Raw genomic sequence first — 12,500 nt, forward strand, 5'->3', positions numbered from 1 at the left:
CAGCGTCTGGGTTCTCGACAGCTTCCAGACCACGAGTCATCATCGATTCATCTGAAACCTCAATTTCATTGAATTGCCTTTGACTATACAAAATATAATGAAACCCCTGGAGCATGCTCATTGCTCATGTCTTTTAAGTTGTTCTGATATCAGACTAAGTTAAGTACAACTTAGATGAGCAATGAACCTCTGTGCCCGACCTGAAAATAGGATATGAAATAGATATACGAAGGAAGATTATTCATGCAAAACAACAGGTACAGAAAATATGTTCCCATTTACTAGACAAAAATAAGTTTTGGGTCAAGCAATTTTATACGGGTTGGCATGGTAACCAAACTGTTTCAAGGCCAAACAGTGGCAATACCTAACATTGCCAAGGAATCTCATTTTCAAGCAGAAATAAATCAATTGACTATTCTGTGTGCACATAAGAATAACAATGAGGTGGTAACAAAAGTTTGTGAAGCCTGATGCTGTACACCTTGCTTGTGTATCAACTACACAAGGCTCAACTTACTTGTGTATCTTGTTTTCTTGGCTTTTAGGAAGGGAGACGGGAAAGTCTAACTTGCTTCGCAACTCTGCAATGACCTAATGCATCCAGTAAAAGCAAAATGTAGTTTGGGTATTGGCACAATGTTGGCACAATGACATTAGTGATAAAAACAAACAATTGCATCTCACGGAGACTCTGATACAGCTCATGGAAGCAGCAGAGAAAGTGAAGTTTGGAAATGAGTCTCTTGCACATACTAACTTGGTATGTATCCGTGACAAAGAATACCAAAAAGAAACAGAAACTCTAGTCCTAAAGCATACCAACCTGTGCACCACTGAAGCCCATTTTTCTGCTCTATAATCACAGTAATCAATGACTCCATGAGGCATCAGACAAATGCAAAATGTGTTCAGAAATGGCTAACAAAGGGACAAGGCAGGCTTGTGAAAAAGCCACGAGAATGTGTGTGACAGGCAAGTCCGTGCCTCTTGTGCATTAGTTGGCGTGATCGAGTGCAGAACAAACTTGACAATGACTGGCAGGTGTTCAAGCTCCACTGCAGTCAATACCTCCATGATGTATCCCTGTACCTGTGCATATCAGGCATAAGATGATTTTTTTTTTAATGATTGCAAACTAGGCATTGTGTCCGGCAAAATAAAAATTTATACAGCCATTAAAATCTTTATTTTATTTAAATTGCATTATATACTTGAGCAGTGTAGAACACAAATCACATTATTGGCACTTTCAAAAACCTCTAATTTTGCAGTACTTTGACAAACTAGAATATCACTCGGTAGCGAACATACCTCCACCAGGCTGAACAGTTTACACTTTGTATCCTCTCCTCCTGATACGCCGGATCTGCATCTGCACCTTTACCAAATCTAATGTCACCGAACCAAATCATCCACCAAGTTTGTCATAATCCGTCCAAAACTTTTTGATATAGTATTGCTATATATCGTTTTTGGCTGTATCTCTCAATTATAAAGAATAACTTAAAGAAATTAAAAAAGAAAATTGGATTCAGATCTTCACCCAAAAAAAAAAAAAATTTCTTCCTTATCACACACCCAACCTGTCTAGCAAGTTTCGACTGAATCTGTCCATAACTTTTTTTAATATCCTGCTCAAAGACAAAAACAAATAAAAAACCGACAAACAAACAGAGGTGAAAATATAACATAAATATAACGCCATTTTATGCCATCTCGGCCAATCAAATTTGCTTCTGTCCGTCTCTCCCCGTCTCTTCTCTCACCTCTTCTCTTCTCTCACCTCTTCTCTTCTCTCACCTCTTCTCTTCTCTTACCTCTTCTCTCATCTCTTCTCACCTCTTCTCTCCTCTCACCTCTCCTCTCACCTCTTCTCTCACCTCTTCTCTCACCTCTTCTCTCACCTCTTCTCTCACCTCTTCTCTCACCTCTTATCTATCTATCTCTCTCTCTCTCTCTCTCTCTCTCTCTCTCTCTGAAAAAATTGGGATTGGCATGTTTGCCACGTTACCTCTGCTTTTGTTAAGCTTTTCAAGTTTCACACAGTGTAATGAAGTAAAACTAATGATGCAGCTCCCCCACGTGGAAATCACCATTATCACACCTCCATTATTCCAGAAATATGTAATCAGTTATAAAAAAAAATGCTTACATAAAGTGATTCAAGTAAAAACTAAAAAAAGAACAAAGAAAAGAAAAGAATCATCACTCATTTATAGAAGAAAATGTAACGAAATGAACAAAAAAAAAATTCAACTGCACTAAAAATTTTTTTTACGATATTCGTTTTCAGTAACATTGTTTTTAAACCATCAGTTAATGACAACCCGCTTAATCTACACAAATCAAGCACACAACAGTAGAGCGAGATCTAAATTGCACAGCAGTACGGTTCACAGAATTTTGCAGACAATTCCATTATTTATGTTCCCGATTACAAGTGCATCTCCATTTCGGCGACGACACAAGGTCATCGGACAAGTATAACCCCCACTTACTGGCACATCAAGCATTGCTAAAATAAATATAAAAAATGGCAAAGTGACAGCAGTGCTTATTGAACCGCTGGCACCCTACATCAAGACAAAATTGCACTTGTACATCACAGGATGGCTGAGGCAAGATAACATAAAAGTGGTCTGCCTATGGTTGGAGCATTTCCTATGTATTTCACTTTTCCTGACAGTTGTGCATCGTTTGATCGTTTGCAGTGACAAATAATTTAAAATGACTTCCAGCACGAACATAAGAACGTTGAAAATAACAACGTAACCACTTCACTCTATTTGTCCCATCGATGATTTTCAAGAGTCAGAAAAAAGCCTCCATTATGGAACGTGATGCATTCTGTCACTCACCTCGTTGAGTAGTTCTGAAGTGAGACTCAGGTTTGACAAAGCATCGATGATGGGCACCGTCAACTCTGTGTTTGTCTGCAAAAGCTGGCTGCATCGTGTGGGAGGAGGGTAAGTGAGGAACAGAAGTAATAATAAATGAGAAAATGCAGTGCAACTCCTGAGGAAACCCCTTATTACTTATTAATAAGATTTCATGAGAACCTGATGGGAATCCATGGAAAGCATTGGTTATTGCAAGACGAGGCAAAGCACAGCGGGGAAAAAACCCAATATCTTCACGGCTGTATATTCACACGAAAAGTGAATAAAATATCAAATCAAATCAAAACCAATCAGAAACGTGTGTGTGCTAAAAAGCTTGTGCATTGCTAATTCAGATACTGTCACAAGTGCATGAAAATGACATGTATCTGAATGTCATTTTATGACAGTATCTGAATTAACATCTTTATAATGACGTACTGAGGGATGGCTCTTCCAGAGCTTCGCAGTCAAGGCGGACATACGTGGCGGTGACGTAACGTGGTCCGCTCATGAGGTTGGAGCACTAAATTATATATACTAATTTCGTTACTGACAACCACATCCAGGTCTGCTCCATACAGTGGGTGGATACCAGAGGTAATGTGCCGTATGGCAGGTGCTGCTTATCGCTCCCGGTAAAGTGCAGCAGTAGCTGTATGGGCCAATTTACTGGCGGTTCTCCACTGACATATGGAGTCGCATAATTACTGACATATATATATATATATATATATATATATATATATATATATATATATATATATATATATATATATATATATATATATATATATATATATATATATATATATATATATATATTAGGGTGGGCTTCAAAAAAGCAAAATGCAGATTTTCTCCGGGACATGGTCTATTTTTGTTCCTTTTGGTGTCAAAGGAAACCACACCAAATTTGAATGGAATCCAATAATATTTAGGGGTGCCACATCAGTGATGAATTTTCGCCCATGCAAAAATAGCAATTCCCATTTTTTGGGCTATATATACACAAAATAAATACATAATTATATATATACATTAAATATAATATTAAAAATAAATATATAGTGAATATACATTAAATAATAAATATACATAAATACACATTATACATTATATATATACAATATATTATACATACAGTTTTGAGACTTCCTATGATCACTATCTGGGCAATTTTCATGCATGTTTTGTACAGGTTCCCGGGGTCAGGGGTACGCTTTTTTAGTGTGTAATATGTAGGCCTAACTTATTGACTGTGGCTCTTTTGTAGAGAGTGACCCTGTGGAGTAAGAATTAACAGGATTTTACCCACATTCTTGCTTATTTTGCAGATATGGCATGTGCTAGTACCAGTGTTTCATTGAAAACTCGGGCTCAGGATAATGTGTATCTCATTGGGTCCACTTCTGGAGATGCCATCAAAGGTGCCAAGCTCCCGACTGTGCATCAATCTCTTGTCCTGTTTTTCCATCACCTGAAAAAGGAGAATCGCACTGCCCGGGAGAGTGCAACCCTCACCATTGAAGAGGTTGTGAAGTTTTGGGAAAAAGCTCACCTACCTACAACGACGAAGCAGCACTGCATCCATCGTTTGGAGAGGCTATATGAAGAATGGAGGAGCCTCCAAAAAGGTGCAAAGTGGGGTGGTGCGACCCAAGAGAAAAAGGAAGCATCCTTCAAGGCCTCCTTGGAGAAGACGTTTGATCTTAGGCATGCAGATTCGGAGGCCATAATCACCAACCCCGAGGACAGGAAGTTTCTTCACGATCAATTCTCATAGAGGAAGGCTTCAATGGGATCTGTAGACACTGTGTTGGAAGCAAAAACGTTCTTGTGTGTTTGAAAGATCAGCAGCCACGAGATGATTATCGTGAACTCCTAGAACTGACTGTCATCTACATGGGAGGAATCCCACCTCGTGGAATCCGGATCATGGCTCCAGGAGCAATGCACAGAGCCAGATGGATGGCAAAAGCACTATATTCACTACAGGTGTTCATGTTTCGGTCAGAGTTCCACTTGACACTTCGAGAGGCGAGAGAACTCCGAGCCTTCAACATTTTTGTCTGCCTTGTGTATGTACAGGCTTGGTTTCGGGCTCCACAAGCTATTGAGGCTCCCCTGAATGACATTAACCTCTTCAAGAAGTTGGAAAAGTTTGAACAAATCAATCAGAAGATGGCTCAGGCAGCCTTGAAGGCACTTGGCCGCCACACGTGGTACATGAGCCCAGTACTAGTGGCATTTGCATTCTTTGACACCAGAATTGACAAAGAAAGCAAGATCAATATGATTGAAGCATTGAAAAATGACGGTGAAAACCCCTCTCCAAAGAGACCAGCTATCAAACGAGGAACCGCCCTTTCAATCGCTGGCCTCATAACAAAACACACCAAGCATTTCTTCAGCATCCTAGGGACCCCAACTGATTGGATGGATAAGGATCCTGGTTCATGGGAGCAAGAAACCAGCTTTCAGGAAGCAAAGAAAGCCGCCAGTGGCTTAGTCGTGGTGAACGACAGGGCAGAAAGGGGTGTCGCATTGATACAAGACTACAATAAGCTCCTTACAAAGGATGAAGAGCAAAAGCAAGCTCTGCTCCAAGTTGTTGCTGCTCACAGGAAGATGTACCCCGATGCCAAGAAGGCAGCAGTGGTGAAACAGGCCCAGAAATAGGAGTTACATTTCTCATTATATTTGGGTTTTTTAATATTATGTGATATGGTGTCTCTTCATTTTATGAACTGAACATTTGGATTGTTATCATTGAATTTGAGTTTTCATAGCAATATAGTGCTATTTGTGCAGCTATTGTAACTTGTGTTTGCTAGAATACAAAGAAAGTGAGTGGAGGGTGGATTTTCATAAAACAAACTTCTGGTTTTGCTTTCGAGCCATATATAGAAAAGTTTTGTAGACACCTTTAGTTTGAAGGCTGATGTGGCACCCCTAAATAAAATCAGATTGCTTTCATATTTGGTGTCTTTTCATTTTGGAACAAAAGGAACAACATAAAGCCATGTCCCAGTAAATATTTAAAAAAAAATTATTTTGAGCACCACCCTAATATATATATATATATATATATATATATATATATATATATATATATATATATATATATATATATATATACACTACATGGCCAAAAGTATGCGGACACCCCATATCATTTCGTGGATTCGGCTGTTTCAGCCACACCAATTGCTGACAGGCATATATAATAAAGCACACAGCCATGCAACCTCTATAGACAAATATTGACAGGAGAATGGGCCGCACTGAAGAGCTCAGTGACTTTCAACGTGGCACCGTCATAGGATGCCACCTTTCCAACAAGTCAGTTCATCAAATTTCTGCCCTGCTAGAGCTGCACCGGTCAACTAAGTGCTGTTATTGTGAAGTGGAAACGTCTAGGAGCAACAAAAGCTCAGCCGCGAAGAGGTAGGCCACACAAGCTCACAGAACGGGACCGCCAGGTGCTGAAGCGCATAGCATGTAAAAATCGTCTGTAGTCAGTTACAACACTCACTACCGAGTTCCAAACTGCCTCTGGAAGCAACGTCAGCACAACTGTTCATCAGGAGCTTCATGTAATGAGTTTCCATGGCCGAGCAGCTGCACACAAGCCGAAGATCATCATGCGCAATACCAGGTGTTGGCTGGAGTGGTGTAAAGCTCGCTGCCATTGGACTCTGGAGCAGTGGAAACACGTTCTCTGGAGTGATGAATCACGCTTCACCATCTGGCAGTCCGACTGACGAATCTGGGCTGAGCGGATACCAGGAGAACGCTACCTGCCCGAATGCATAGTGCCAACTGTAAAGTTTGGTTGAGGAGGAATAATGGTCTGGGGCTGTTTTGCATGGTTCGGGCTCGGCCCCTTAGTTCCAGTGAAGGTAAATATTAACACGACAACATACAATGACATTCTAGAAGATTATGTGCTTCCAACTTTGTGGCAACAGTTTAGGGAAGGCCTTTTCCTGCTTCAGCATGGCAATTCCACCATGCACAAAGCAAAGTCCATACAGAAATGGTTTGTCGAGATCGGTGTGGAAGAAATGACTGGCCTGCACAGAGCCCTAACCTCAACCCCATCAAACACCTTTGGGATGAATTGGAACACCGACTGCAAGCCAGGCCTAATCGCTCAACCTCACGAATGCTCTTGTGGCTGAATGGAAGCAAATCCTCGCAGCAATATTCCAACATCTCGTGGAAAGCCTTCCTAGAAAAGTGGAGGCTGTTATAGCAGCAAAGGGGGGACCAATTCCATATTAATGCCAATGATTTTAGAATGAGATGTTCGACGAGCACATGCAGGTGTGATGTTCGGATGTCCGCATACTGCTGGCCATGTCGTGTATATACAGTGCATTCAGAAAGTATTCAAATCCCTTCACTTTTTTCACATTTTGTTATGTTGCAGCCTTATGCTGAAATCGTTTAAATTCATTTTTTCCCTCATCAATCTACACTCAATACCCCATAATGTCAAAGAGAAAACAGGATTTTAGAAAGTTTTGCAAATTTATTAAAAATAAAAAACTGAAATATCACATTTACATAAGTATTCAGACCCTTTGCTATGACACTTGAAATTTAGCTCAGGTGCCTCCCATTTCTCTTGATCATCTTTGAGATGTTTCTGCACCTTGATTGGAGTCCACCTGTGGTAAATTCAATTGATTTGACATGATTTGCAAAGGCACACACCTGTCTATATAAGGTCTCACAGCTGACAATGCATATCAGAGCAAAAACCAAGCCATGAGGTCGAAGGAACTGCCTGCAGAGATCAAAGACAGGATTGTGTTGAGGCACAGATCTGGAAAAGCCTACAAAAAAATTTCTGCTGCATTGTCTTTCACTGAGGAGAGGCTTCCATCTGGCCACTCTGCCATAAAGCCCAGATCGGTGGAGTGTTGCAGTGATGGTTGTCCTTCTGGAAGTTTCTCCAATCTCCACACAGGATCTCTGGAGCTCAGCCAGAGTGACCATCGGGTTCTTGGTCACCTCTATTACCAAGGCCCTTCTCCCCCGATTGCTCAGTTTGGCCGGGTGGCCAGCTCTAGGAAGAGTCCTGGTTGTTCAAAACTTCTTCCATCTAAGAATTATGGAGGCAACTGTGCTCTTGGGAACCTTCAATGCAGCAGAAATTTTTTTGTAGGCTTCCCCAGATCTGTGCCTCGACAAAATCCTGTCTCTGAGCTCTGCAGGCAGTTCCTTCGACCTCATGGCTTGGTTTTTGCTCTGATATGCATTGTCAGCTGTGAGATCTTGTATAGACAGGTGTGTGCCTTTCCAAATCATGTTCAATAAATTGAATTTACCACATGTTGACTCCAATCAAGGTGTAGAAACATCTCAAAGATGATCAAGAGAAATGGGAGGCACCCGAGCTAAATTGCAAGTGTCATAGCAAAGGGTCTGAATACTTATGTAAATGTGATATTTCAGTTTTTTGTTTTTAATAAATTTGCAAAACTTTCTAAAATCCTGTTTTCTGTTTGTCATTATAGGGTATCGAGTGTAGATTTATGAGGGAAAAAGTGAATACAAGTCAGGAGACGACGATGGTTCACGAGCGAGCAGTATTCAATGACAAAGGACGGACTATAACCGAAACAGGCACGGACAGGCCAGGCCCGGAAATGTCAAAACGAAGGTTACTGACCTTGAAATGAGATAGAAAATAATGTATAATCAGTTATGAGGTTAGTTAACTATACAATACCAAAAATTCGGTTCGATTCTGACAACTTTGAAACTTTGACCTTTGTGACCTTCGACGGTCGAAGGTCGAAGACTCTGAAATTTGTTGGAAAACTTGTATTTCATGATGTATGTGATAATATAAGATCATGTACGACATTTGACCCTATCAGGAAGTGAACAATGTAATAAAACCATCAAAAATCGACTTTTCTAAATTTTGTGACCTTGTGACCTTGACCTTGGGGCGAAAATGAAAAATCGAGCTCTGTGCGGCTAGACACATGACATTGGCCTAACCAAATACCGAAACCCCTGTCAGACTCCACCAACTCCCTCGGAGAAGATGTAGCTTGAACTCGATTACCCCCTAAAAAGACATCTTTTTTGGGCGTGGCTCCGCCCACAATGGGCGCAATACGCCCACTCTAGGCAGGACACAACTAGATCATGATATCAACCTCCCACCCAAGTTTCATCAAGACAGGATGATATCATCGGGTAGTTATGCTGCGGACAGACAGACAGACAGACACACAGACAGACAGACACACAGACAGACAGACAGACAGACACACAGACAGACACACAGACAGACACACACCCATGACGAATATAGTGGTCACTGTTTGATAACTCGTGAACTAATAAACGATTTCAGTATAAGGCTGCAACATAACAACAACAAAACACAACATGCATTTTAAGGCCATTTTCCCTGCAAGAGCGGGGGTTAGCCTTGCGGTCCCCATGACAATCTTCTCCATTTTGCCCTATTTTCTGCATCTCCCCTTGTTAACCCCCTTGCCCGCATTTCTTCTTCCACCATCTTTAGCCAAGTCTTTCTCGGTCTTCCCCGTCCTCTCCTTCCTTCTACATTCATTTCCATCACTCTTCTCAACCAGTAACTTTCATCGTTCCTCAACACATGACCAAACCATCTGAACCTGTTTCTCTTCACAGCATCAATCACAGGCTCTATTCCCATCATCTTTCGCAATTCATCATTTGTCTTCCTCTCTTTCAACGATACTCCACACATCCACCGAACCATTCGCATTTCCACCCTTTCCAGCCTTCGTTGCTGCTCTACGTTCATTACCCATGTCTCGCTCCCATAAATCATAACACTTCTCACACATGCAGCATACACCTTTCCCTTCAGCTTCAACGACACTCCCCTACTCATCAGCACGCCACATAACAAAATGTGAAAAAAGTGAAGGGGTGTGAATACTTTCTGAATGGTGTGTGTGTGTGTGTGTGTGTGTGTGTGTGTGTGTGTGTGTGTGTGTGTGTGTGTGTGTGTGTGTGTGTGTGTGTGTGTTACACATACACAAATTAAATGTGCAAAAACAAGATCCAAGTCAATTTTTAAACATTTTTTTGTCATAACTATTGTAGCATACTGTCATGCGAATCCCTCCAGTTAATACCAGGGACTGGTTAATACCAGGATGGACCAAAACAGCTTTACTGGAGGCGACTATCAATACGGATTGTGCTATCAAACGCGGGAAGAGAAGAAGGGAAGAGGCAGAAGCGGCTGGAGCGTGTAACTGTGGAAGGGGAACGAACTCAAACGGACACAAGATTTGCAGGGAATGGAAAATAATACAAGGGTTTATTTGCAATAAGGATCGGGTCAGGGAAACGCGACGATAAATCTAATTTCTAAATGGGGATCCCACACACCGACTTCAGAAACGAATAAGGGAAAATGAATTAATAAAAGAAAATGTCGTGTACTTGTAAATGTGGGGTGTGAGTGCAGCCTTATCTCGTCTGTAGTCTTGTCCGTCGTCGTCCCACGCGGCTCCCTCCATCCGCCTCCGAGCACCAATCCAAAAGCACCACGCGTTCAACGCACCAAAGCACCACGCGTTAAATGCACCAAAGCACCATGCGTCCAACGCACCAAAGCACCACGCGTCCAACGCACCAAAAGCACCACGCGTCCAACGCAGGCTAGCGAGCTCCACACAAGGTTGATCTCCAACACGAGGCACAAAGAAACAGGCACAGAGAGATTGCAGGAGGAGAGAACAGCGTCTAGGAGAGGAACAGAGCCAACAGGAATCCAAGCCAAGCACAGCGCGAAGCAAGATCCAAGCCACGAGGGAAGAGAAGGATCCAAGTCAAGCACGAACCGGGCGAAGAGAGATAACTTCAATGTCATCTCTGAGAAAAAGCTCCCGAATCGGTGCAGCGCCCCCTTATATCACTTCGCCTCGTGACGTCAGACCGAAGCTTCTCGTCGTTCCCCGAACTTTCCAGCATCTTTCCTCCAATGATTCCCCTCCTCCTCAGTTGCGTCCTCGTCTCTCCGGCACTGAATGGCTGAGGTTCGCGCCTTCCGCGCCAACCAATCACAGGCCTCCCTGTGGCATGGTCACAGCCCCTCCCACGCGATGTTGCTATGCGAACAGGTGGTGCAGCTAGCGGCAGCCACCATCGACGGTGCACCGATCTGGCTTCCTGCCCGTCTTCCAAAGTCGTTGTGGTAAGGGAAAGGGAATTATTTAATGTTCACTAAGGGCCTATCTAAGTGTTTATGTTGGTGTGCATTGCCATAAGGGACAAAGGTTTGATTACCAGGTGTGACACACAAGGGCTGTTATCTTTAATCCCTATAACTACCTAGCACACGAACATCCTGGTATGTTCACAGGTATACTCCTTAACCGACAAACCGGACTACACACAGAACTTAATACAGGGCAGATTCCTTATCGCGACAGACGAAGCATGTTACCTATTCAGATCTACCTGACTCTAGATATTGCTCTACCCTCCCAACATAACAATACATTAGAAAACCACCAAAACACCAGAGCATGCAGAAATAACTGTACAAATCAGTATGGAATAACTTGTCCCTTCACTTTCTTTAAATTCCCATTCATGTTTCCAAAGTTGATCAGAATTTCCTTCCAATACGTTTGTGCTGAACATAGGCTCAAAGATTATCCATGGAGTTCAAATCTGGACTCTGGCCAAGCCAGGAAATAAGTTTCAGGGACTTTTTATCCAACCGCTTTTTGGTGGATTTTGCAGTATGGGCAGGATCATTAACTGGTTGAAAAATGACTTCTTTGCTTTTCTATCCAGGAAATAACGTTTGGAGGCTGGGAAGTAACCCTTTCTCAATGTTTCTGGTATTCTTTGGCAGTAATTGATAATTGACTGTTCACATCTCATCAGCTCACCAACACCAGCAGACGAAAATGCACCCCAGACCATGATTCCACCTCCTTCATACTTCACAGTTGTTGAAATGCACTCAAGGTTGAATCTCTCACTTGATCTGTGAAGGCAACGTTCTGGGGCATCACTGCAAAGGTGATAGATTGATTCATCACTCCACAGAACTCTCTGAAACCAGTCTGAATAACAGTTCCCATATTCCGCCAAAAGGTGCAATCTATCCTGAATGTTTTTCTTCGATAATAGTGGCTCCTTCGCACATCTTCTTGAGGCAAAACCAGCATCAGTCAACCTTCTTGTAATGGTCCTTCTGGAAACATTTTAGCTCTTTCACGAGCCTCGATTCAGTATACAAAAAAAAAAAAAAAAGTTCTGAACTTCCTCAGGCTTTTCTTTCTTTCCTGGAAAACTAAGAAGTTCAGTCGCCTGTTATCTTTACTTGTGGTAGCTCTGGGCCTGCCAGATCCCTTCTTTCTTGCAGTCGAACCTTTCTCTTCTTTTAAATCCTTCCTCTTCTCCAATGGCTTGATCTCTGATCATCAATTTGGATTCAGACCAGGTCATTCTACTCTGGACATGCTGCTTCTGCTGTCTCAACAATGGATGGAGGCCCTCAACGCCACAAAGGAAATCAGAGCTGTCTCCCTTGACATATCTCGTGCTTTCGACACTGTCTGACACCCCGCT

The 12,500-nt window shown here is 42.2% G+C and overlaps 1 protein-coding gene across 3 annotated transcripts in view; it reads right to left on the reverse strand.

Annotated features, from left to right (window-relative positions):
- The window catches only part of FANCD2 (FA complementation group D2), a 340,198-nt gene that overhangs the window by 265,966 nt on the left and 61,732 nt on the right, over nucleotides 1-12,500 (reverse strand). For all 3 annotated transcript variants that reach the window (XM_078776144.1, XM_068112928.2, XM_078776145.1), the window contains exons 10-12: nucleotides 2,862-2,949; nucleotides 988-1,092; nucleotides 521-594 (exon numbers count right to left, since the gene is read on the reverse strand). In XM_078776144.1, coding sequence (XP_078632270.1) covers nucleotides 521-594; nucleotides 988-1,092; nucleotides 2,862-2,949 — 267 coding nt within the window. The remainder of the gene's footprint in view (nucleotides 1-520; nucleotides 595-987; nucleotides 1,093-2,861; nucleotides 2,950-12,500) is intronic.

The sequence above is a fragment of the Myxine glutinosa genome, chromosome 4 (genome assembly GCF_964187855.1).
Source record: "Myxine glutinosa chromosome 4, kmMyxGlut1.1, whole genome shotgun sequence".
Classification (NCBI taxonomy): domain Eukaryota; kingdom Metazoa; phylum Chordata; class Myxini; order Myxiniformes; family Myxinidae; genus Myxine; species Myxine glutinosa.